The following is a 23,336-nucleotide window of genomic DNA, read 5'->3' as shown; positions in this document are numbered from 1 at the left end:
GAATGTGTAACTTCCTGAGAAATACAATCCTTGAAGTACTCATTAAAATAACCAATTTCTAGGACACTAACAGGGCAAAATTGAAAGGTAAAAGCTTTCTGCTAATGTGAAGTGAACCAGCAGCAGGGACGACGCGGGAGCATCTTGGGGTCAGGGCCCAATCTGCTGGTAAGACCGGACCCAACAAGGACAGTTTGTAACACACTTCCTGATTTAACCTGCTAACAGGTCAGGTTCTCAGAGGCAGTTCTAAAATAACGTTAGTCAGGCTTGGTTTTTAACAACTCCAGAATCTAAGTATATTTCCTTTCCCTGCTGACTAAGTGACAGAAACACTTGCCATCTCTGTCAGGCCTCTTTCTAAAAGCTTTGTATTTTACTGCATTAAACACTTTGTAACAACTGCCAACAAGATCACTCCTCTTTTCACATTTTAACCTAATGATCCTGCTTCGCTGGCATCCATACAAGAGTAAGAGTGTGCATGTGCCCCTCTGCCCCCAAATAAATAGGACCTACTTGCAGCTCCCGTTTTATAATGCCTTTTTTTTAAGGCCCAGGGGACAGACTGTCACAGTGGAATGAAGACAGCTCATGGCTTCATTACAGAAAGTACTTCTGTAGGTACATTTATTTTTACATTGTAAAGGAAGTTACATCTTAAAAGTGGTAAATAAACATAGTAAGTGTAAGCCATCCAGAATGAAAGAACATGTACTTAATGAAAATTATCATTTCTATAACACAAATGCCTATATCCTAATCCTTTTTGGACCAAAGAGCAAATACACACACACACACACATAGCACGTGCTGGTACATCTGTGGTACAAAAACACTTCCTTCGATGCCGTCACTTAGGAACTATGGGGGAAAAAAGCATCCTGACATCTAGATGCTAAAAAAAAAAGCTTGGGGGGCAACTCTCTACTTCCTTTCCTGTTTCCAACTTGTAGAAATTCTTTCCTGTTTCCAACTTGTAGAAATTAAAGCTTATAAAAAAAATTTTTTTTTTTGACAAACAAAACCCTGTTTTTTCAGTAACTTCAGAAAGGTAGTTTCCAACAACTTTAAAGCTTGAGCTCCTTCTGAATTTCCCAAAGAGTTTCTGCACTCTTCTTCAGAGAAGCCTCTTCTTCTGTGGTCAGCTTTATCTTTATAAGGTCTGTAATACCATTCTCTCCTAAGATACACGGAACACTGAGGAATACTTCTTCATTTATTCCATAGAGACCCTTAACTAATGTGGAAACTGGATGCACTCTTCTAAGATTCTTCAAAATACTTTCTGTTAAATCAGCTACAGATAGGCCAATGGCCCAAGAAGTATAATCTTTCATTCTAATAATCTCATAGGCACTAGCGACCACATCTTTGTGGACATTCTTCCACTGCTCAGGATCTTGATCAGTTCCTATGGCTGAGTTCAGGTTCTTCAGAGGGACACCAGCGACGTTCACTCCACTCCACACAGGCACACTCGAGTCTCCATGCTCTCCCAGGACCCACCCATGACAGCTTTCAGCGTGGATACCGAGCTTCTGCCCAATCAAGAAACGGAAACGGGCCGTGTCCAGACTACAACCACTTCCAATAACACGGTTTGGGGGAAATTCGCTCAACTTCCAGGTCACGTAAGTTAGTATATCCACTGGGTTGGAAACAACGATCATTTTGCAGCGAGGGCTATATTGGGTAATACTGGATATCATTAATTTAAAGATGTCCACATTTCGATGGACTAAATTCAGCCGTGTTTCCCCTTTTTCCTGGCGCGCCCCTGCGGTGATGATCACGAGGCTGGAGTTTGCAGTGACGACGTAATCTCTGCTGGACACAACAGTTGGCATTTTCACGAAGGGGCTGCCATGTTGAAGATCCATCGTCTCCCCCTTCAGTTTGTCTTCATGCACATCCACAAGGGCAAGTTCATCGGTCAAGCCCCTTAACAGGATGCTGATAGCACAGGCCATGCCAACCGATCCGGTTCCGATGATGGAGACCTTGTTGTGAGGCACGGCCTCCTCGGAAGCGACGTTCTTGATAAGCTCGCACCTGACGGTTGCCATCTTGCACACGGCGGGGACGGCCCGAGCGCCCGTGAGAGGGAGGCCCGCCGCCGGGCGGGGACGCAGCCAATTCACTCTCGCGGCGCCCACTCTCCGGCCGGCCCGCAGGACTCCCACGGCCCGACTCATGGCCACTCACTGGAGAAGTGGAGGGAGAAAGGAGGGAAGCGCCAGACAAACTCCCAGGCGGGATGGAAAGCTGCAGGTGACTGTTAAACGTGCCCTCCTCCTGCAACTGCGGCTGCGCAAGCCCGTGGCGGTTAGGAGCCCCCGCAGTCCACTACTGCGGCTGCGCAAGGCCGCGGCGTCGGCGGGCCCCGTGGCCCACGACCGCGGCTGCGCAAGGCGGCCGGGCCCCAGGGAATCGCCAGGGCCTCCGGGGAAATTTCTGCGTTGGACTGGGTGGGAAAAGGAGTTCTCTAGCAGATGAAATCTGAAGTGAAAGTTTTATAAACACGAAGTCTCTGCAATTTTTTTTTTAAAAGATTTTATTTATTTATTTGTCAGAGACAGAGGGGGAGAGAGCAAGCGAGCATAGGCAGACAGAGAGGCAGGCAGAGGCAGAGGGAGAAGCAGGCTCCCTGCCAAGCAAGGAACCCGATATGGGACTCGACCCCAGGACCCTGGGATCACGACCTGAGCCGAAGGCAGCTGCTTAACCAACTGAGCCACCCAGGCGTCCCCGAAGTCTCTGCAATTTTTAACGTGAATAATGGGCCAACCAAGATCCCCGGGATTACTGATTTTCTATTTTTGCTACAGATGCCAAGTAAAAAAAATTCCAAGAAGTACAGATAAAAATAGGGTTATCTTTTCTGAAGTGTATCCCTGCCGGGACGAATAAGGTGTGTGCGCTGTCTCCAAATGGCTGCCTTCATCATTTCTCTGCGTCTGTAGGAGAGGTGGGGCTCCTGACTTAGGGTGTACCCAACTTGAGAACTTTCTATTTGGAAAGGTTCCACTGCCTTCATACAGCCACGACCAAGACCCACAACTGCTGGGAAGTCACAGCAGCAACAACAAGGGGAAGTGGCCGACTGCGCGGAGTCCGGCGCGAAAACTCACGTGAGACGCTGTTACTTCCTTCTCAGGCCAAAGGCAAGGCTGGGATTCCGAGTCCTGATTAAAAACGACTTCTCGAGTCGAAAGGCTTCTATTAAATATTTCATATTTAGGACTGGGAAAGCTATTCTTACTCTTTCTGCCACGGAAATGCAGACAGGAATACTCAGAGGAGGTGGTGAGCGGAGGAAAAGTGTGGCTATTAATGGGGTTCCTGCCATCCTGTTTCGGTGTGACTTAGCACACTAGCAGGGACCAGACACCCCATGTGGAACGTATGCGGTCACAAGCCCCATGACACACACAATGGTGAGAGCACCACATACGTAAGTTCCATCCACTATAGTGGTCAGATTTATGGTAACCATTTCTCAAACTGAAAACTGGAATTGCTCAAATGATCATCTTTATTTAATGGTGGCTAACATCTTCGGGGGATCCTTTTAAAGGACCAACTTTTGATAGTTTCTTTTATCCCAGTCGTAATTGAAATGTTTTAACCTGATGCCTGTTCCCACCTTCTTCCTATAATGATTCCTTTGACCAGTCAAGTCATTTTTCCAAGATAAGTGTTCTTGAGGATGAAATTCAAGCACATAAAGACTCGTAGCTAAATGACTTCTTTCTAAAGTAATTTTCTTTCTAGAGTTTGAAGCTCTTCAGAAATAAAATCTCTGACAGCTGCCTCTTCAGTTTTTCCCCTCAGCCACAACTAAATCAATTTTGAGAAAATAACACTCTCCAAAATGAAAATACCTCAAACAAAGCAGCTTTTTATTTACAGTAAGTCTTGAGGTAAGAAGGGAAGAACTAAGACAGACAAAGAGATGTACATGACCTCCGGAGCAGATTTAGATCTACTCAAAGATGTGCAAAGCCAAATACAGCCAGATAGCTCCCTAATGACCTGTCTTCAGTGGCTCTTTATTCCTTTTGAATGGGAAAACCTAACTCAAATTATCTGTTCAAAATACAGCATTATACAGCTGATGGTAGGATTATGCTTGATGACATCACTTAGGAGGGAGAAAGCAAGAAATGAAGATGACCAGCAAGCCTCCGGACCAGCAGTGGTTCCAAGTAAGTCATTCTCTTCCTTTTGCCTAGACTCTCCCCGCAGGTCCCCTGCCCTTTTTCTAGCTAGGGGTGCAGCTCAAATATTCCACCCTCTTGGTCTCTACAATCAACCAAGCAGAAGTGACTTTTAAGAATCCTACGCCACCAATGTCTTTTGTACCTCTCTCCATTGTGGAATTTATCACACACTATTAAATGTAATTACTTAGGAACTTGTCACTCCAAAGAGATCACCTTTTATTTAGAGCATATCACGATCCTTTAGAACAGAGCTCGGTAAATGAATTCAGTAAATATTCATGGTAGAAAAGGAGTATAGAACCCAGTGAAGTAAGGCCACAGCGCTGAAAGGTGAGAGAAACAGAAAGGCACAACTGGAGAATCCACCTGGTGCCAAAGTTTTAAATTAAGGGGTAGGTAAAATATGTAGGTACCTGTTTGGGGTTTCTTAGCAAAGCTGATGTATACAATTCAGACAAAGGTATGGATAAACTAAAAGATTTCTTAGCCATTTTCAAAGCCAAAGCCAATACCTACCAAGTCAGAACATACAAAAAAGAAATTCTGCAGCACTAGACACACAGTAAAACAAATGCTCAATGAGCATTTTCATCCTGTAAATATCCTGAGAATATTTTCATCCTGTAAAAAAATGTTTCATTCTTTGGAAAGCTTTTATAAAATAACCACTGCACAAAACCCTTGATATGAGAAAGAAAGAGAAGCTGCGATGAAAGCACTATTAATTAATATTATAAGCTACACACTTATCAGCAAGTAGAGCATTATATAAACATAATTATTTTAAAAATCTTCTTTCTGATTTAAAAATCATAAATTGCAAATTGTAGTTTTAAAACAAATTAGTGGGCTGTGATTCTATTGCTCATATACTAAAATCTATATTTACAAATACCAGCACCTTAGAGCATTTTCCTTTGTCGGTGATCTGGGAATGCTGGGGAGGGACAAAAGTAGGGCCACAAAGCTTTGTCTCCTAATAAAACAAGGGCAGACTTGACGTCAAGTCAAAACACTGCAATCAACTTGCATTGATGGTATTCAAATATCGTTAACAGGAATTGACAAGGTCATCTAATAAAGAATCCAAATCTCAATTGTGTTCTTTAAGGGCATTATCGACACATAATTTTTGATGCACTTAGAAGAGCCACAGGCATTTATCTTTCAAAAGTGAAATATTTTAACGGAGCACAAATCACGAAAAACAAAGAAACTAAAATTCACTGATAGGTGTTTAAATATCCCAATTTGTAGCTAAAAACTGACAAAGCTTAATTTTATGGATTTAGGCTCTAAATAGATGTGTTTTTATTAATTCACTGCAATTATTCTCTGTGGTTGGATTAATAGAAATAATACTGTAGTGCCCGATAGCAGTTCTATTCATCTTAAAAAAAATGACATGAAGAATATGTTTGTACATGGAAGTTACCTTCAATTTAGGTAAAAACTTAAATTTACCTAAAACTTAAATTCCACCTAAAGGTGGAAACTTAAGTTATTTTTTACAGTCTCAAAACTGCCAGAATAGATGAACTCCTTATTTGCCTCAAGACCCCATCTAGGCGAAGAACAGAGTCAGCAGCAGAAACAGAGGAGAGGAAGGAATGTTCAGTGGCGACATTAGCAAGGTCAAGGCTCAGAGGCTAGAAGGACATGGCCTTTCAGCAAGGCTAGAACTCTGAGTGCAATAAAGAGAGAACCAGCCAGAGTCTTGAGCGATGCGTTGTGGACATTTGCATCAGATCCCTTTTCTGGGGCCAGTCCCGTGCAGTGCAGGCCACCGAGCTGCACCCCTGGCCTCTATCCATGGAATGCCAGAGCACCCCTACAGTCATGATAACCAGAACTGTCTGTGGATATTGCCAAGTATCTTTCTTCTGTGGGGAGGGGAAGTCAAAATGCCCCCATTAAGAACCAGTGGGTTAAAAATGAGTAGGAGCAAGACCAGAGAGCAACCAAACCATTTCAAGGAACTTGGATTTTATTCTCCAGGGAAGAGTGGGCCATTGAAATGGCAGAAACAGTGATCAGATTTCATCCAACAGATGTCTCCTGGACACCTTCTCCATGCTAGGTACTCTATCAGGTGCTGAGGTTACAACAGTGAACAAGACAAATGAGGTCTCTATCCTCTTAAAATTTATATTCTTTCTGTGAGGACATAGAAGACAAGTAAATGGTCAATAGAACTTCATTTTGCAACAGTGCTGTGAAAAGAAGAAAACAGGATGCTATCAGAGAGGGACTGATGGTCTGGGGAAGCTTCTCAGGGGAGACGAACGCAAACAGGGTTGAAACTCTACAAGCCAACACAGAGCCGCCAGGCCAGCACCTGGGCAAGGAGTCTCCTGGCCCAGCAGGAGGAGGGGCCCTCAGGAGGAAGGCTGGTGTGCGGTGGGGGGCCGGGGGGTGTCCGCGGGTGGGAGGGGTGACTTGGGGGTCCAAGAGGAGGCCGGCTGGCACGTGGGGCTACATGCCACGAGACTTCTTCACAGGGAGCCTCTGAAGCGTTGTTCAGAGTGACGTCATCTGACACTTTACAAATCTCTCCAGCTGCTGTGTGGAGGGAGAGTTGGGGGGGGGGGGAGTAAAGAAGAGGCCGGAAAACTCTGCGAGGCAAAAGGTGAATGCAATGGCGAGAGATGAAAGGGGCCAGGCCGTGTCTGGCAGCACAGCCAACAAGCAGGACTTGCCCGTGGATGACATGAAGGGAATGAAGGGAAATGAGAGAAGCCGAGAGGGTGAGTCTCTGCTGGGTTCCGGGCTTGGGCAGCTGGGGGCACGGGAGGGACGCAGCCCGCACGGGAGCGACGGGAGCCGGTGAGGAGACCGAGAGCTCTGAGTGAGACCCAGGTTGCTGCGTGCCTCTGGGCCACACCACTGCTGATGCGCAACAGGCACGTGCAGGGCAAACCCGACGGCCGACTGCGCACACTGTGCTCAGATGCCGAGGACCACAGCTGGGGGCTGACGGACCAAAGCAGTAGTTGGAGAAAGATGGGGAACATCAAGAGAGAATCTGCAGAGGCGGGAGGAGCTGGAACACGTCTGCACACACAGCAGCGGGGGACTGACAATCAGCAAAGGCTGGGGTAATCCTGGGAGCAAGGTCCTCCGACAGATGGACGTGACGGACCTATGCCCGCGGCACGGACACCTCGCCCACGGTGACATGAAGAAAGGCAGAGTGAGTGGTACAGATGCAGGATGAACTCGGGAAGATGAAGGCCAGAGCCCTCTCGCAGTGTGGAGAAAGGACTATGGAGAGACCGGGTGGGAGGCAGGGAGAACAGAGGTCCGTCGTGACCATCTTGGGGCAGGGACAAGGGCAGGGGGAGTGTGGGAGAAGCAAGACATGCTGAGTGATTAGATACAGGGGTGAGAAAGAGTGTGGTTGTGGTGAGAATCCAGCTTTTCCCTCCGCGCGGCTCTACGGATGACACGGCCACTCACCGTGAGTGACCCAGGAGTAGGATGCTGCGTGGGGACGGGGGCAGGGCAGTAAATAACATTCATGTGGGAACACACGTGAGACCTGCAGGACACCCAAGCATCGGTGTCCAGCAAGTGGGTCCATGAGCAAGGAGCTCAGAAGTCGACTAGAGACGCAGACCTGGCAGCCTTCTGTGTGTGGATGAAGCTAGAGCAGAGGGACCCTCGGAGCAGCAAATTTAAAGGCAAAGCAAGGAACCTAGCATAAAATGTATAAAATAAGGCAGCAGCATTTCAAAGGAAATGGAATAGTGGGAAGGAAAAAATAAGAGCCAAACTAGGATTGAGAAAAATTACAAAAAGAATGAAGAACTATAAAAGGCCAGTATCCATTAGCACAAGAAACAAACAATAACTGATATATATCCGATATATAGATTTGGTTCATCAAAAATTATAGAAATTATGTTCAGCACAGTCTACACTGTGGAAAGATACACAGCACATTAAAAAAAAGATTTCTTCTTAAAATCATTTCGGTCAGGAGAATTCAATTTGAGAGACCACTTCATTATCAGATACACTGGGAAACAAAAAATAATCTATATAAATATATCAACATATACATAGAAAAATGTTTTATAGATTCCTAGGTATTTCTAAGTGACCAACCAATAATAGGTACCTTTTAAAACAACGCGTAGGGGGAAGCATAGGCTATTGGGTCTTCGTTCCACTGTGCCTTCTTTAGAGAGATCTGCTCATCTGAGTCCAATTTTCTATGCTCCATATTGAAATAAGGACAAAGAAAAAGAAAACCCAAATGAAATCAAGGATATTTTTCCTCCAGTGGGAGAAGGCCAGGAACATTCCTGAGGTGATTAAGCCTGATTTGTGTCAGGCTTTGGAACAAGAAGGCTTTTATGGCAGAGCTTATCTTTTCTAATAATTGTTGCACATTCCCACTTCATAAAATGCTTGGGTCCTATTTTACTTATAAAAGGAAACTGGTGGGTTTTTAGAAGAGGTATTTTGGCAATATGCCAATAAAAAAAGCTGTGGGGTTTTTTTTTTTTTTCTTTTCTTCTTTTCCTGCTCCCTTGGCTTAGGGGGAAAAAAAAAACAACCCACCTCAGAAAACAAAATACGACATTGGTCATTATCTCCCATTTTAAACTGAGCAAGTGCCTGTGATTCGCTCTCTCTGTCACCAAATTCCTTTCCACATTACATCGAGTGCCTCTTACCACCGGATGCCAAGCCCATTAGAGCTGCAGTGAGTGGGAAATAAGGGTTGTAGAGATGTTCTTGTCACCTCAGACCTAAATCTAAGTGATGCACAGTGCCACTTCCAATTAATTTAAAAATGATTCCAGGAATATATTCCTCAGTGCTTACGTTGTTTGAAGGCCCTCAGCTTGACAGACAGAACTACCTGTGTGAGATCATGAGGACTCTGTTCTAGGCATTCTAGGAAGATCCATCAGGAAGTGGAAGTGAAGCTGGGTGTGCTGATGTTATGGTAATCAGAGTCAGGAACTGAAGTTTGCTTCCTGGGGACAGAAGCTGGTAGAGATGTTTGGAAGCTCTCAAATTAGATTAGGCAAGGATGCAGAAGGGACATATTTTAGTCACTCCTCTGACTTCCCCTGCAGATCCCTCAGAAGTGGTTACCATTAAACAATTTGCCAGGAAATGGATTTGTTTTTAACCTCTGACCGGAACCAAAGCAAAGTACAAATCATACAGTCTATTTCCTTCTTAAATATCTTAGATATTAAAAACCTCTAAGCTTTTTCATAGTTTTATTTATATATGTGGTCCTAGCATTCACCTACAATGTTGCTTCATTTGAGACAAATAACTTAAAAATGGTTCAGAATAAACATATTTAATCTAAGATCTACCAGATACTGAAATCAGCAAAAAGTAAAAAGAAAGAGATTTTACTGTAATTAGCAAAAGCCCTCAAAGCTGGTCATAAGGTCATTAAGAAATGAGCATAAAAATTAACATTAAAAAGTATACTTAGCAGCAGCTACCAAAAAGAGCTGGAGAAAATACATTTTATTAGAATGAATCCAATATTGTCCTAGAAGAAAGATATTATTACCTCTCTTAAAGAATCTTTTAGAATAGGAAAGACCGATGCCAATTTCTGGAGAAATAATTAAGACATGTTTTACTTTTTGATTTTAAGGAAAAGGAAGCCTGGGCTCTTGAGAAAGAAGTAAGCTATATCTGATGATCAGGAGGAAATATGGGGGCTGGAGAGATGTGTAAGACTTCAATCACAGATTATTTGCATAAAAGCCTTCAGAGCAGCGGGACTTTGGAGAGAAACAGTAAAGGAAGAAAGAGATTATTTTCCATTTATCAGATTGGCAATCATTTCAAAGTTAATAGAAGCCACTAATGGCAAGGGAGCTAGGAAACCTGTATGCACTGTCAGTATCTTCTAAATGTATCAACTTTGTACTTTGGACATCAAAAACATTTTTAAATGCCCCTGGATTCAACAATAACATCAGTTGTCTTTAGGACAAATTTCCTGACTGAGAAAAGTATAAAAAGATGCACACCTACAGAGGTTCACTCTGGTGTTTAATAGTGAAAAATTACAATGTAAGTGCTATTGGCAGGAGACTGATTATGTAAATTATAATATAATGGAACACCAGGCAGCCATTAAAAGTGATGGAGATTTACACAGTCTATTATGCAAAGATGTTCTTGTGGCTATTCAGTGAGAAAAGGCTCTAAAATAGAATAGTAAACACTTACATACAATTATATTCACAGACATACAGAAAGTCTGAAGGGATGTTTTTATTGTAATAAGTGATTACAACTAAATAGGATTTCTGGTGATTTTTGTTTCCCTTTTTGTACTTTTCTACCCTTTTTTTTTAAAATGGGTACATAATTTTATAAAATAAACACAATATAAAACACAAAATAAACATAAGATATCTTTGTTTTAAAAAAGATAGGTCCTAAACATGTTTTTCTTTAAAAATAAGCAATATATGTAAATAAAAACAAATACTTCTTATTACCTGGTAAAAGACAAACTAAACAAAAAATTTCCTTTATTTACAAGTTAATTTTTAAATTTAAGTCTCTGGATGATTTAATGTATTTCACAATAACTAAAAATGTTTTCATTTGTGGCTTTATTACTATTGAGATTTTTGCTCCTCTGAGGGCAACAACTGTAAATTATCTGTGAATCTAACTACACCAGGTATCATGAATATATTAACTACAAGGCACAGTAAATGCTAGCAGTGGTAATTCCGATAGGTACTGAGACAGCTTCACGTCCAAAAATGTTGGAAGAGAAGAGAAGAGTCCAGGCAAAAAAAGCCCTAGATTTCCCAGTCGTATCAATCAGGTATTATTTATACATCCAACATTTTTCCTTCTAAGGGGAGGGGAAAAGAAGGCAAAATAGTCAAATCGTAATTATGCTCAATCTTTTCAGAAATCCTTTCAAGTATCAATACTTAATATAAATAAGAAAAGGTACAAAAGTGAAGTCTTTGTGCTTGAGTCACAGGTGAATAATTTTAAGTGGCATGGTGTTTTTAAGTTTTTTTATTTATTTGAGAGAGTGTGAGACAGAGTGAAAGAGAGAGAGCGCGCATGTACAAGCAGTGGGGAGGGAATGAGGGAGAGGGAGAAGCAGGCTCCTGGCTGAGCAGAGAGCCCAACACGGGGCTCCATCCCAGGACCCTGGGATCATGACCTGAGCCGAAGGCAGGCAGTTCACCCACTGAGCCACCCAGGCGCCCTGGCTTGCTTCTTTTGATAACTGGGGAATTACTAGTTGCTATCTTGAGACATCCTTATTTACTCACTGACAAGCATTTATTTCAACTACTCTAAACTTAAAATAATAAAAAGCATCTAATCATACTGCCACAGGGTGAACGTGGCCTGAACATGGCAGCCTCCCAGGATCCTTTGGGATCCTTTGGGATCACTGGGTGCATTAGGAGACCACAGACCCACAGTAAATGTTCATTGTTTCAACAATTAAGTTACTGTTAAAAAGTGAATGCTGCCTCAATCATAATCAGATGATAAAATACTGTAATTCAAAGTAATGGATGAATCTATACTGAGCAATGAGGCCTTGCTTGCTGGCCCACGATGCTGTTCATGGCCAGAACTGGTGAGAGGATCCCAGACTGAATCTGGACTGGCTCAGACATGGAGGGAGGGAGGCTCCCACCTTAAATCCTGGACGCACCTACTAGCTTCAGTCCGCTGACAAGATAGCCTCCACTACCTCTGCTTTTGTTAGAATCTCTAATTAATTGATAACACTATTGAGTAAAATATAAACTTATATCTGATGTATTATACATTTTCTATGTGAAATAAATTCCATAACAACTACGAATAAACTAAGTGTAAATCCAAAATATTTCTAAGAAACTGAAGAGCTTAGCTTCTAGCATTTCAGCATGTCCTGGTTTAGACCAGCAGATGTAGCTGTGAATTAAAATAGGGAATGTGCACTGCTCTCCTTCAGCCAGTAGATGGCACCCTTCTTTTTTTTGAACTGGGTTTATAACGATTTAATAGGATTCAAGGTTGCTACCAACCATCAATTATTTGACAAAGGGACTGATTCTGATTTACCTAATTTACCCAGAATAATCATATCAACTATTTATTGAGTGCATAGATCTGGACCATTTCTGTCCAGCATTTTCTAAGATTTGTTTTCTTTAGTCATGGAAAGGTAACAGTTCTCAGGAGTTGGGGCAATCTCACAATTATCCTCCAAAATCTCTGAGAACTGAAATGTAGTACTGCTGTCCGCAAGACGCAGAGTGGGTCATATAATAAGAATTTGCTTAGAGAGTCTTAAAACCGAAGACTTCCACAGTAATGGTCTGCTGGGAGCCCTGTCTTGGCACAGTGCCTGGCTCAGGGTAGACCCACAAATGTCTTTTGAATGAACAAATTCATAAACACTACTGCTTTTTAAAAGGTGTGCCCTTGAAAAACTATCAGTGGTTCATTTTTGTGTGAGACTTCTCAGATATGGATAGCAATCTGATATTCCTAATGGCCTATAGGTAGGGGGATAGTACACTCGTATTCTCACGTTTTAAAGACATGAAGATATAAAAAGATTCCAAGTGTCCTTGTATTCAGCAGTGCCAATCAGAAAACAATTTTTCTTGCCCAACCATCTTCTTTAGGCCATAATCCTCCTACAGTTGCCATAAAACAAAGAAGTTCACATTCTAGAAACTAGAATAGCACCAGATAGCCCATAAAGCCCAAGTTCTTGAGCATATAACTTAATCTAAATATCTTAACTTTGTTGGCCTATGAAAGTTTGGATGGATTCATTATGACTCTTCTCGTTCAAAGGTTATTTATATTTTAAAATATCTTAAAACTTTATTATTCAGCTTATGACCCACATTACTAAGTTCTGGAAACATCCCCTGACAATTCCATCAACTCACTTTAAAATGCTAAAAGACCATCATTTTTATAGAAACTACAAGCTTAATAAACTTACTATTAAGTATCTCATGCCCTCAAGTATATTTCACACATGGTCAAAGAAGTTCTGTGAACTTCTAAGCAGCTGTGTTTTATTTCTAGCATAAATTAATAAAAATTTAAATGGAAGTATTACTGTTAAAGTAATACATATTTAAGGGACATACAGAAAAGTGAAATAAAAAATCGACTCCCACACCCATAACTCATCCACACATTTCTACTGCACATATTTCCCCCCAGTTTTTTCCACTTGTTTTCAAGTAACTGCTCTCATATTATATATACAAATGAATCCTGCTTTACCATTATACCCTAAGCATTTTTCTACTGCAGATGAAGGCTAAAAGGAGGCCTTCTCTTTTATGAGGAAAGAATGGCCCAGTCCTATACCTAACTGACATTAATTAGAAAGCCGGGAGATGAGGCCCACATTGAAGATACCTAGGAAAACCAGTGAAGTCATCAAGAATGTGTAGATCACAGCACAATTAAAACCAAATTTACTCCTTCCCCCTCACTCTGGCCCCTTTCAACTACATCTCTATTTTCCTACCTTAGCTAGGGGAGGTAACATCGGAAAAAAAACTAGGTTCTAAAGACTATCAGACTTGGATCCAAATCTTGACTCTGTCAGTTATAAGCTGTGTGATCTTGGACAAGTGACTTAACCTCTCTGAGTCCCAATTTCCTCACTTATAAAATGGGGGATATTACTATCTGCTTCATAGTTACTGTAAAGATTAAATAACCCGCTATGTCCAAAATGTCTGGTACAATGCCTGCAATGGAAGGAGAGACTTTATACTGGTCAAAAGCAAAACTGAGGTTGACAACAAAAATCATCCCATATATTCAGTCATTGGTTTTCTAACTTTTCCGTGTAAACACAACTTAAACAATTACTAGCCAGCAAAGTTACTTTAAAAATAAAGGTTAGTGGGTGGCTCAGTGGGTTAAGCCACTGCCTTCGGCTCGGGTCATGATCTCGGGGTCCTGGGATCGAGTCCCACATCGGGCTCTCTGCTCAGCGGGGAGCCTGCTTCCTCCTCCTTCTCTCTCTACCTGCCTCTCTGCCTACTTCTAATCTCTCTCTGTCAAATAAATAAATAAAATCTTTAAAAAAAAAAAAATAAAGGTTAGTCGGACTAAAAGAAAAGCAGCATCTATCTGTCTATCCATCAGTATACTCTGAGTAAAACGTACAATAATGCCTACGTTCAGTTATGATTAAACCAAATGGGAAAACTTCGGTAATGCCTATAGTAATATTATTACTTAGCACTCCCGCTCCCTTGCAATTTCTCCCCCTTTACGGAATCGCTCCCGTCAGCATACTCACATGCTGTCAATTCTCCCAACTTAAAACAAAAAACAAAAAATGCCTCTCTTGATCTCAGTCCCCCTTCCAGCTACGACCCCATCTCTTTCTTTACCCGTAAAGCAGAATTTAAGACGTGTCTATACAGACAATCTCTCTTCTCCCTTCTTTCAGACCCACTCCACCCAGGCTTTACCCACCAAGGACCGCCATACATCTTACATGATTTCACGCCACTATACACCTTCTTCACCTGGCGTCCAAGTCACTGTTCTCCCGGGTTTTCTCCTTTGCTAATTTCCTCCATATTTCCCAACCTCTAAACCTTGGGAGTGCCCAGAGCTCTTTCCTCGGACCTCTTTTCTCTCTCTGTTCAATGCCTTGGTGAGCTCATCTAGTCTCCTGGCTTTGACTACTATCCACATACTGAAGACTCTCAAACTTACATTTTGACCTTGTACCTCTCCTCTGAACTCCAAACTTCTATATCTAACTGCTTGCTTGACTCTCCACTTTGCTATCTAACGGATTATTTCAAACGCACAGGCCCTGTGAGTGATGGAGCTTCCGACGTTATCCCCGAACATCTGCTCCTCTCACGCTGTCCCCCCATCCATCTTCCAGCTGCTTAGGCCAAAAGCCTTGGAGATCCTTGACTTCATTTTTTCTCTTACCTCTCACATTCGACGTGAAACAAGTCCTAGTTGACTCTACCTTCAAAATATACCCAGAACCTCTTCTCTTCAACTCCCTTGCTGCCACCTACACCAAACCACCGTCAGTTCTCACCTGTCACACACGGCCTGGTCCACAGAACTTCCTACCAGTAGTTTAAAAAAAGCCAATCATTCCCAGTATGGAGCTGTTTAGCCTGGGGTGTAAGTTACACACACGTGTGCGTGCCCGTGCACGTGCGCGTGCGCGCGCACACACACACACACACACACTTCTTGGAAATCAGGCATAGTTAGTCACAGAAAGTAGAATAAACATTCAGACAGCAATTACAGGACTGTAGTTACTTACACTGTGAACTCCTAAAGCTTTCCAGACTGCGAAGCTGATCACACCAACCCCACACCACGCGTAAAGTGAGCCCCAGCCCAGGGCTCGCAAGGCCAGGGAAGACCCGCTCTCTGGTAAGGCGGCTGTGGCCATACTCCCCTGCAATGGAGAAAGAAAGGAAAAAGCATCAGTTCAGAAAGTATAATTATTTCGGGAATCTTTGACACTCACGACTCTCGGAATGTCACCGTAATTTTGGGATGCCAGACGAACCCAAGTTCAAAAAGCAGCTTTGTTACTTAATAACTATAAGACTTAGGTCACAACTCCTCTGACTGACGGATATTTGAGTAGGCAGGGCATTGCCAGGAGCTGCGGCTGGGTACTAGAGAGAAAAAGACAAATAGAATAACTTCTTTCTAAAAATTTCGGTCACTGGTGCGGGGGATGGGGGGTGGACACAGACACATAAAAGTTAACTGTGATCTCAATAGAATGTGCAACGAAAGAACTATACCCAGGGCACCACGGTCCCAGAGGAGGGTACATGATTTACTGCTGCAATTAGAGGAAGATTTAAGGAGAGGTTCCTCAAAGAGGTGAACTAATAGAAGTCACTGTGAAGACTTTCTCACACTGAGGTCTTTCGTCCATTTTGAGTCTATTTTTGTGTGTGACTTGTAAATGGATATGCAAAATGTGTGGCACACAGTAGAAACCCAACTGTGGCAGCTAGTCATGACAAAGTAGGAAATAAACAATGACTCTCCTTTTGGGTTTTAAGGCCTCTTATTACGGTAAAAAAATCTATAACCATAATAACTGAACAACTTTCAGCCTACAGCACACGAACTTGACAGAGAAGACTAAGAATGCGATCCAAAAGCATATAACCATCCCATCACTGAAAGCACTGGTTACTGATTATTTTTTTCCAAAACTTTTCTTTGCTCTTTTTGCCTATTAATTATCCCAGAAAAGCCCTAAAACATTCTGTCAGGTTCTCTCTGGGTTCTGTTCACTGGCATCTTCATTAAAATGCCATCAAACTGATCAGCTAATGTAATAAGATGGCAAATTTGTAATGTTTGGTCTTCCTTCTGGAAACAAATTTCCATTTACTTGGGGGGAAAAAAGCCCTTCTTCTTAAGAACAACTTCCTTTATATTGCTCAATCCACTGAATAATCAGGGTATGTATCACGTGCTGTGGTTACGAATGTTATTGGTGGCACATAGAAAAGCTGGGCTTACCTGTATCTTCAGGTCTCATACTGTGCCCTGACCCAGAAGATACTCAGTATTTGCTGACTTACCACTTGTTTGTAATATACATGAGACCCAACCAGATTTTCAAGAGATGTTTCTTTATTTTCTGTGATCAAAACAACACTCTTCTCTCCCTTTTCTCATGTTGCTGTAATTTCAGACCAGTTCATTTCACATCAGTTCACCACAGATCTCATATAAATTCACTAACTTCTAACGAGCCTGAATTTTCATCCAGAAGCAATACCATTAACCAAATATTATTAAAAGAGGGTCAATTTAAGTGCCTAAATTTTATTTTAGAAACTTAAGTTAAAAATTCCTTATTTCCTTGGGAAGGACAGAAATTACCTATGTATTATGTATGTGCATGTGTTTTTAAAAGGCACCTTAGCTTACACCTTCCTTTGTTTATTCAGTAAAGGACAAAGAAAAATCAATGTTCGTTTGTCCAGCATTTACTACTCCCTTTCCACTAGTGTGAGACTCAGCTAAGATACTGCGGTTAAGACTTTAAAGAAATGATGACCATCTTCCTGAAATAATAGCAGTGCAGGCTGTCCCCAACTAAAGCTGGTCATTTTTAGAGTCCTGAGTTGCAATCTGTATTTGTATTATAACGAATGCTTCGATTCCAGGCTAGCGGACAGAAGTCTATTTAAGTAAAAAATTGCTAAAAATAGTATAATTTCCTCACCAAGAATAAGATGGAAAGAGTGCCATGGTGAGCAAGTTGTTTAATCCGTCTGTGCCTCAGTTTAATGGGGACAGCCTAATAACAGTGTCTCATGGGGCTGTGAAGGGGGTTCAAGGAACAGCAGCAGCCAGCACGTGGTAAGCACTCAAAAGCTCGATATTATCTTCACTACTAATGTCAGGGAAAACTGCCAGGCGGCGACTCTGAAATACACTGCCTAAGTGGGATTCTTAAACCGGCGCTTGCTAAGTGTAAATGCATTACCTGCTCCAGAACCTCTGAGCCTCTCAGACACGGTCTGGATCAATGGTAATGCTCTAATTCAGATGCTGCCCCAGAGGAGAGGCAGAACTTTACACAACATATTTAACCAGCCAGAATAGTAGTTCTCAAACTTTCCGGTCTCAGGATCCATTTCTACTTGGATCTCAAAGACTTCTGCTTGTGTGGATTATACTTATGAATATTTAATATATTAAAAATTAAAACCAAGAAATTCTTAAATTTTAAGTATTAATTGAAAATTTTTAATTTAATTTTAATTTAAATTTTAAGTATTCATTTAAGTATTCATTTAAAAATCAACCCAGTAGGGGCACCTGGGTGGCTCAGTGGGTTAAAGCCTCTGCCTTCGGTTCAGGTCATGATCTCAGGGTCCTGAGATTGAGTCCCACGTGGGGCGCTCTGCTCAGCAGGGAGCCTGCCTACCCTACTCTCTCTGCTTGCCTCTCTGTGTACTTGTGATCTCTCTCTCTCTGTCAAATAAATAAATAAAATCTTAAAAAAAAAAATCAACCCAGTATAGGTGAATAAAAACCTAGTCTTATGAAAACAACTGCCTTACAAAACAAAAGAATTTAGTGCCAAGAAGCAATGTTTTACGTTTTGATTAATCTTCTAAATGTTTGGCTTAATAAAGGACAGATGAATTTTCATAAATGCTTCTGTATTCAATCTGTTGCAATATGTTTTTTGATGGAAGAATGTGAATAAAATCCAGTCTTCCAGAGATCTGTGGTTGGAAAAGGGACAAGTATTTTAACAGCCTCCCTTCTCTGACACTCCACCGAAACTTCCCGAATAGCTGCCTGTACTCTGGAATCGGAAGTCAGACCGATGAGTTTTTTGCACTGTGTTACATTAAAATCCATTCATCTCTTTTGTATTTTGAATAGGCCTTTTATTCATGCATTAGGATCATTCAGGAAATACTGATTTACCAATTTATGCAGATCTTTCCGAGGCTGACACCATTTATTAAATATTTAAAATATCACATTATTAATATTACCAGCAATCTCATCAGGAGAGCCTTATGTATCGAGCACCTATCATGCTCCCAATGGCACGTTTCCCAAGATCTAATTTTCACTTGCAAGCTTCAGTTTTTTTCATTGACAATAAATACCAACAAGCGCTTGCTTGAGAGATGACAGGCTCATTTTGTTCATTTTGAAGATTAACATCTGCCAAATACCCACTTCTGAATAACTATAGTTTGTCAGTTGCTCTTTCAAATACAATATGATATTACATGAAAAAAAGCAGCTGGTTCAGCATGCAACTTAATCATACAATTGTTTTTCCTAGAGAAAAACATCTCTGGTATAGATCAGAAGGGCTTTATGATACTTCCCATTTCTTCATGTGAAATAGTAAGTGTTAAGATTTAATAAAATCAACACTTTTACTGCTAGAACAAGGACATTCTCATGCAACAAGGTTTTTTTGGTTTTGTTTCATTTTGTTTTTGAAACTACAGAGGCATGGTGACAGAGAACACAATGACTGCTAGTACAGTTTGGTGCCACGGCCTTGATTACACTAATGCACCAGCAGTTTTACCCCCGCAAATGACTTGGGATTATTATGAAAATAGTTTTGACTTTACAGACCCTCAAGAGTCTCAAGGATCCTAGGGCTCTGTGGACCACAGCTTGACAACCACATTTGATAGGGCCTGTGTGATAATCAAATCTTAGAACCACAAAATAGAATACCAAGTTGTAATTGTGGGTATGTAGTTTTTTCCCTAAGGATCCGTAACTTTCATGAGATTCTCAGAAAGGTCTGTGACCCAAAAGTTAACTGGTAATTTTGGCTTAGAAATCTATGCAAATTGTACTGTTAAAACTTCGCTATCAGTTAGGCCTTACTTATTCCTTCTACAAGATGTATTTTTGCACGGAAGATATTCTGTAATACAGGGAGAAAATGACCACAGTTTCATCACAGTGATTTCTGTAGTTCCATTTAAGTCTCGAGTATGCAGATGGGAAGCAAAAGCATCTTAAATGTGGTCTTTTTCCTTTACAGTATTTACAATGCTTAAGCATGATATCCAATTATTAAAAATGTAAGTGGAGAGGGAACTTGACTGGTTTATGATTTTTCATTTAACACTGTTCTTCCAAGCAAACATCAAATTATAATTATATAGTTAATTGTGTCAATATTTAGTATCTGTCTCCTGCACCAGATGCTAGCTTCCTGAAAGGCAGATGTTTTGTTCATTCTTCTATCTCCTGTACCTAGCTAGCACAGTGCCTGATACATAAAAGATCCCAAGTTAACATCTGAAGCAATGAAATGATGGATAAATAAGTCATACGGGATGAAGAGGGCAGAGACAGGACACGTGCAAACAAGTAATGACAAGTCAATGAGAAGAAAAATCCTCATCAACTGGGGTATGACCACATGAGTGATTACTTAGTCTTGCTCACAGAGTAAGAATTTTCTGCCTTAAGTAGCTTGTGGTCATTCACCCCAAACTGAGCCCTTATGTGTCAGGGACTTTTCTGGAGAGCGGGGCTGCAGCAGCACAAAGCATGTGTGATCTCTGGGCTCAAGGAGCTGACCCATGTTTTTCATTGATGATAAGATGCACTTTATTTCAACAATTGAACATTTCTGAAACAGAAATGCCTCTGGTGGGGCGCCTGGCTGGCTCAGTCAGTAGAGTAGGAGACTCCTGATCTTGGGATCATTCAAGCCCCACGCCGGGTGTAAAGCTTAAATAAATAAGTAAATAGAAATGCCACTGGGAATCAGTATTGTGTCAAGAATTTAACTGGCATCATTTTTTCCCCCAGAGGTGTATAAAATACTGGGCCTCTTACAACTGATAGGGAATTACCCCGATTTAGACTTAGTCATGTTGTGAACAGGAAATGTACTGGATAGCTTTCCAAGTCTTGTGCTGCTAAAATTTAAGAAAAAGAAAGCACACAACTAAGTACTTCTCTTTTCTTTTTTATTTTTTTTTAAATAAAGATTTCATTTATGATTGAGAGAGAGAGAGAGAGGGCACAGAGGGAGGAGAAGCAGGCTCTCCACTGGGAAGAGAGCCCCACATGGGGTTTGATCCCAGGACTCCAAGATCATGATCCCAGTTGAAGGCAGACACTTAACCAACTGAACCCCCCAGGTCTCCCTAAATACTTCTTTCTAAATGAAAATAAAGACCATTGGTTAATTTGTACACTTCTTCAATCTAGGTATATAGATTTACTTCTTAAAACAACATGAAAGTCCACCAACATTTTCTTTACTTCTCCCATGCAAAACAACTGCCAATTATGTGTAAACAATAACAATGCTATGAATGGATTTCCGGGTCACAAACCTTATTGAACCATTCAGGGCTTTTCTTTTTAGCCAATGATAATGTTGTAACAAATCCCGCTAGCATTCCTGCTGCAGCCACAGTACCAAGGAAAACTCCACCTGCCAAGAGTTTTGGGGGTAAGGCGAGGAGAGATATTAAAGTGAAAGAGAAAAAAAAACCACCTTAAGAAGATGTACCCAAGTAAGTTCAGACACTATTTCAATTACATTTTAAGTCAATGTAATTTGAAATCACATTTGAAATGTGAGAACGAAAGCTAGTCAGCTCTGGCCAAAGGTAAACGATAGGGGTGCGAAACCTGCGTGACCTCACGACCTCTGGTTCCTGAGATCATTCTGCGGGGTCGTTTCCAAGTGCTGGGAAGTGGCCCAGGGTCCCTTTCCCTCTTCCCAGGGACGGTTTGGGAGTTTCTCCCGGGGAGGAAAACAAGCTAGTGGAAGGTAGGACAAGGGACGGGAGAAACTGCAGAGGGGATGGGGAAAATGCAGCACACAGGACACCTCACGAGCCCAGCCCCCCAGCCCAGAGGAGTCTCCACCCTGCACCCCGCACGACCCCTGACCGGCCGATCCCCACCGGCTAACCTCAGGGGCAACCCAAGGTTAGGTCTCCCAGGGCGGGGTGTGTGTGGGAATGGCGGCTCCAGCGCAGGCCCTGGAGGAGCTCGCCCCGACACCAGCACCTCACCACTCCACACCTTTCACCAGGAAAAGCCGATCGTCTGTGGAACCCGGAGCCTCGAGGCCTGAGGACGGCGGCCCAGGTTCAGCACCTGCCGTCTCCATGTTCGTGAGACTCCACCGCTGGGTCCGACGCCAACTGAGTTCGGGGGGAAGCGAGAGCGAAGCGGAGGAGAAAGGTTCCGCTACCCGCTCTCCCTGTGCGTTCAGAATACCGGTCCGGGGACCGGCCGAGGATCCCAAACCCTCTCACCGCTCCCCCCGACCCGCGAGGAAGGCGTGGTGGCTGCACGTGGTGTCCCCAGCCCAACCTCGGGGTGGGGGCGGAGGGGCGCGGGCCGCCTCCAGCTCGGGCCTTTAGCCCGAAGCCTCCCTTGAACAGGACAGCGTCTTATCTGCGGCAGTGCCCGGCTCGGACTCTGGGAGGCAGTGAGCGGTCGCAGATGGCGCGGCGAGCCCAGGGCCCGGGGGTTCGAGACCCTGGAGCTCCGTCTCCCGGATCAGCCTTCGTTCCACCCAGGGATTTAACCAGCGCTAATATTTCACGATTCTAAAAGGCAGGTCTACGTCTTCTCTTTGTACTTTTCCGGGAAATTTCGTAGCAGTGCTCACGTGAGGTGTAAGGGGCAGGTTTTATCGCTGGAAGAGAGCCAGCCCCAGCTCCGCTGCGATCACCTCCGTCCGGTGCTTTGATTGATGGACCTACCGAGAGGGGCGGGCGGCTGTCCTGCTGAACTGGCGTGAGACAAGCCAGCGGGGACAGCCGAGGACCACCCTGAGAATTTGCTAACGGAGACGCTGGTGCTGGCGGCCCCCAGATGGGCTTGGGCTTCTGTCTGGGAGGCTGATCTGCAACGGTTGTGGATTCTATAAACGGTCACCGAGAGGAAGAGGCTGGAAGTCGTAGAAAATCTTTTCAGCCTCTCAAACACCGACGCATGACATCATCTTTTAAAATGAGACAATCTGTCATTTGTTCATTTTGAACACTCGCACAAAGGCCATGAACTTCTTCAGGATGGGGATGGAGATTTTTATTCAATTTTAGATTCCCTGGCTCTCAACTCCTTACCTGGTCACACATAATACATTCTGGATGAATGAGTAAATGAATGCATTAGTTAATTACAATTAGTAGCTCAAATCTGGGCTCAGGTCCTAAGTCACTTCTCTGTTAGGTGAACTTGGCTGAGTTATTTAGGCTCTTTGCCTAGTTTCCTCATATATAAAAGAAACTGACATTACCTGCCTTAGAAGTTGCTGTGAGAATTAAAGGAAGCAATAAAATAAAGAAGTTAGCGTAGTGCCTGGCACAGATAGATACCCAATACATGTTAACTCTAGCTATCATAACTTTCAATTCCCATAGCTATTTCACAGCATTGCCTATGGAAATTTTTAAATTATAGATGCCCAGGGCCTACTGCTGAAGATGATTGTTCTGAAGGTCCATGCAGGGCAGTTTAAAAGCTCCACTGGGGGCTCTCGCTACGGCTCTAAATAAATAAATAAATAAATAAATAAATTTTAAA

The 23,336-nt window shown here is 42.5% G+C and overlaps 2 protein-coding genes across 2 annotated transcripts in view; both read right to left on the bottom strand.

Moving 5' to 3' along the window:
* Positions 1 to 21,957, bottom strand: part of TMEM242 (transmembrane protein 242) — a 29,249-nt gene extending 7,292 nt beyond the window's left edge. Inside the window, exons 1-3 of the mRNA XM_044243262.1 lie at positions 21,822 to 21,957; positions 21,122 to 21,222; positions 15,550 to 15,687 (exon numbers count right to left, since the gene is read on the bottom strand). Of these exons, the coding sequence (XP_044099197.1) occupies positions 15,550 to 15,687; positions 21,122 to 21,222; positions 21,822 to 21,909 (327 nt within the window). The 5' untranslated portion in view covers positions 21,910 to 21,957. The remainder of the gene's footprint in view (positions 1 to 15,549; positions 15,688 to 21,121; positions 21,223 to 21,821) is intronic.
* On the bottom strand, positions 689 to 15,604 carry LOC122902968 (L-lactate dehydrogenase A-like 6A). The gene is made up of 2 exons (XM_044243248.1): positions 15,550 to 15,604; positions 689 to 2,207 (listed from the first exon to the last, which is right to left on the bottom strand). The coding sequence occupies exon 2, from the start codon at positions 2,196 to 2,198 to the stop codon at positions 1,071 to 1,073; it is 1,128 nt and encodes a 375-aa protein (XP_044099183.1). The 5' UTR covers positions 2,199 to 2,207; positions 15,550 to 15,604; the 3' UTR covers positions 689 to 1,070.
* Positions 21,958 to 23,336: the final 1,379 nt, after the last annotated feature.

The sequence above is a fragment of the Neovison vison genome, chromosome 1, assembly GCF_020171115.1.
Source record: "Neovison vison isolate M4711 chromosome 1, ASM_NN_V1, whole genome shotgun sequence".
In the NCBI taxonomy this organism is placed as follows: Eukaryota; Metazoa; Chordata; class Mammalia; order Carnivora; family Mustelidae; genus Neogale; species Neogale vison.
Note: the sequence above shows the minus strand (reverse complement) of the source record. Positions and strands in the feature narration are given on the sequence as shown.

Bases quoted from the DNA above. Each gene is read 5' to 3' on its own strand.
- LOC122902968 (XM_044243248.1), bottom strand. From the start codon at position 2,198: ATGAGTCGGGCCGTGGGAGTCCTGCGGGCCGGCCGGAGAGTGGGCGCC.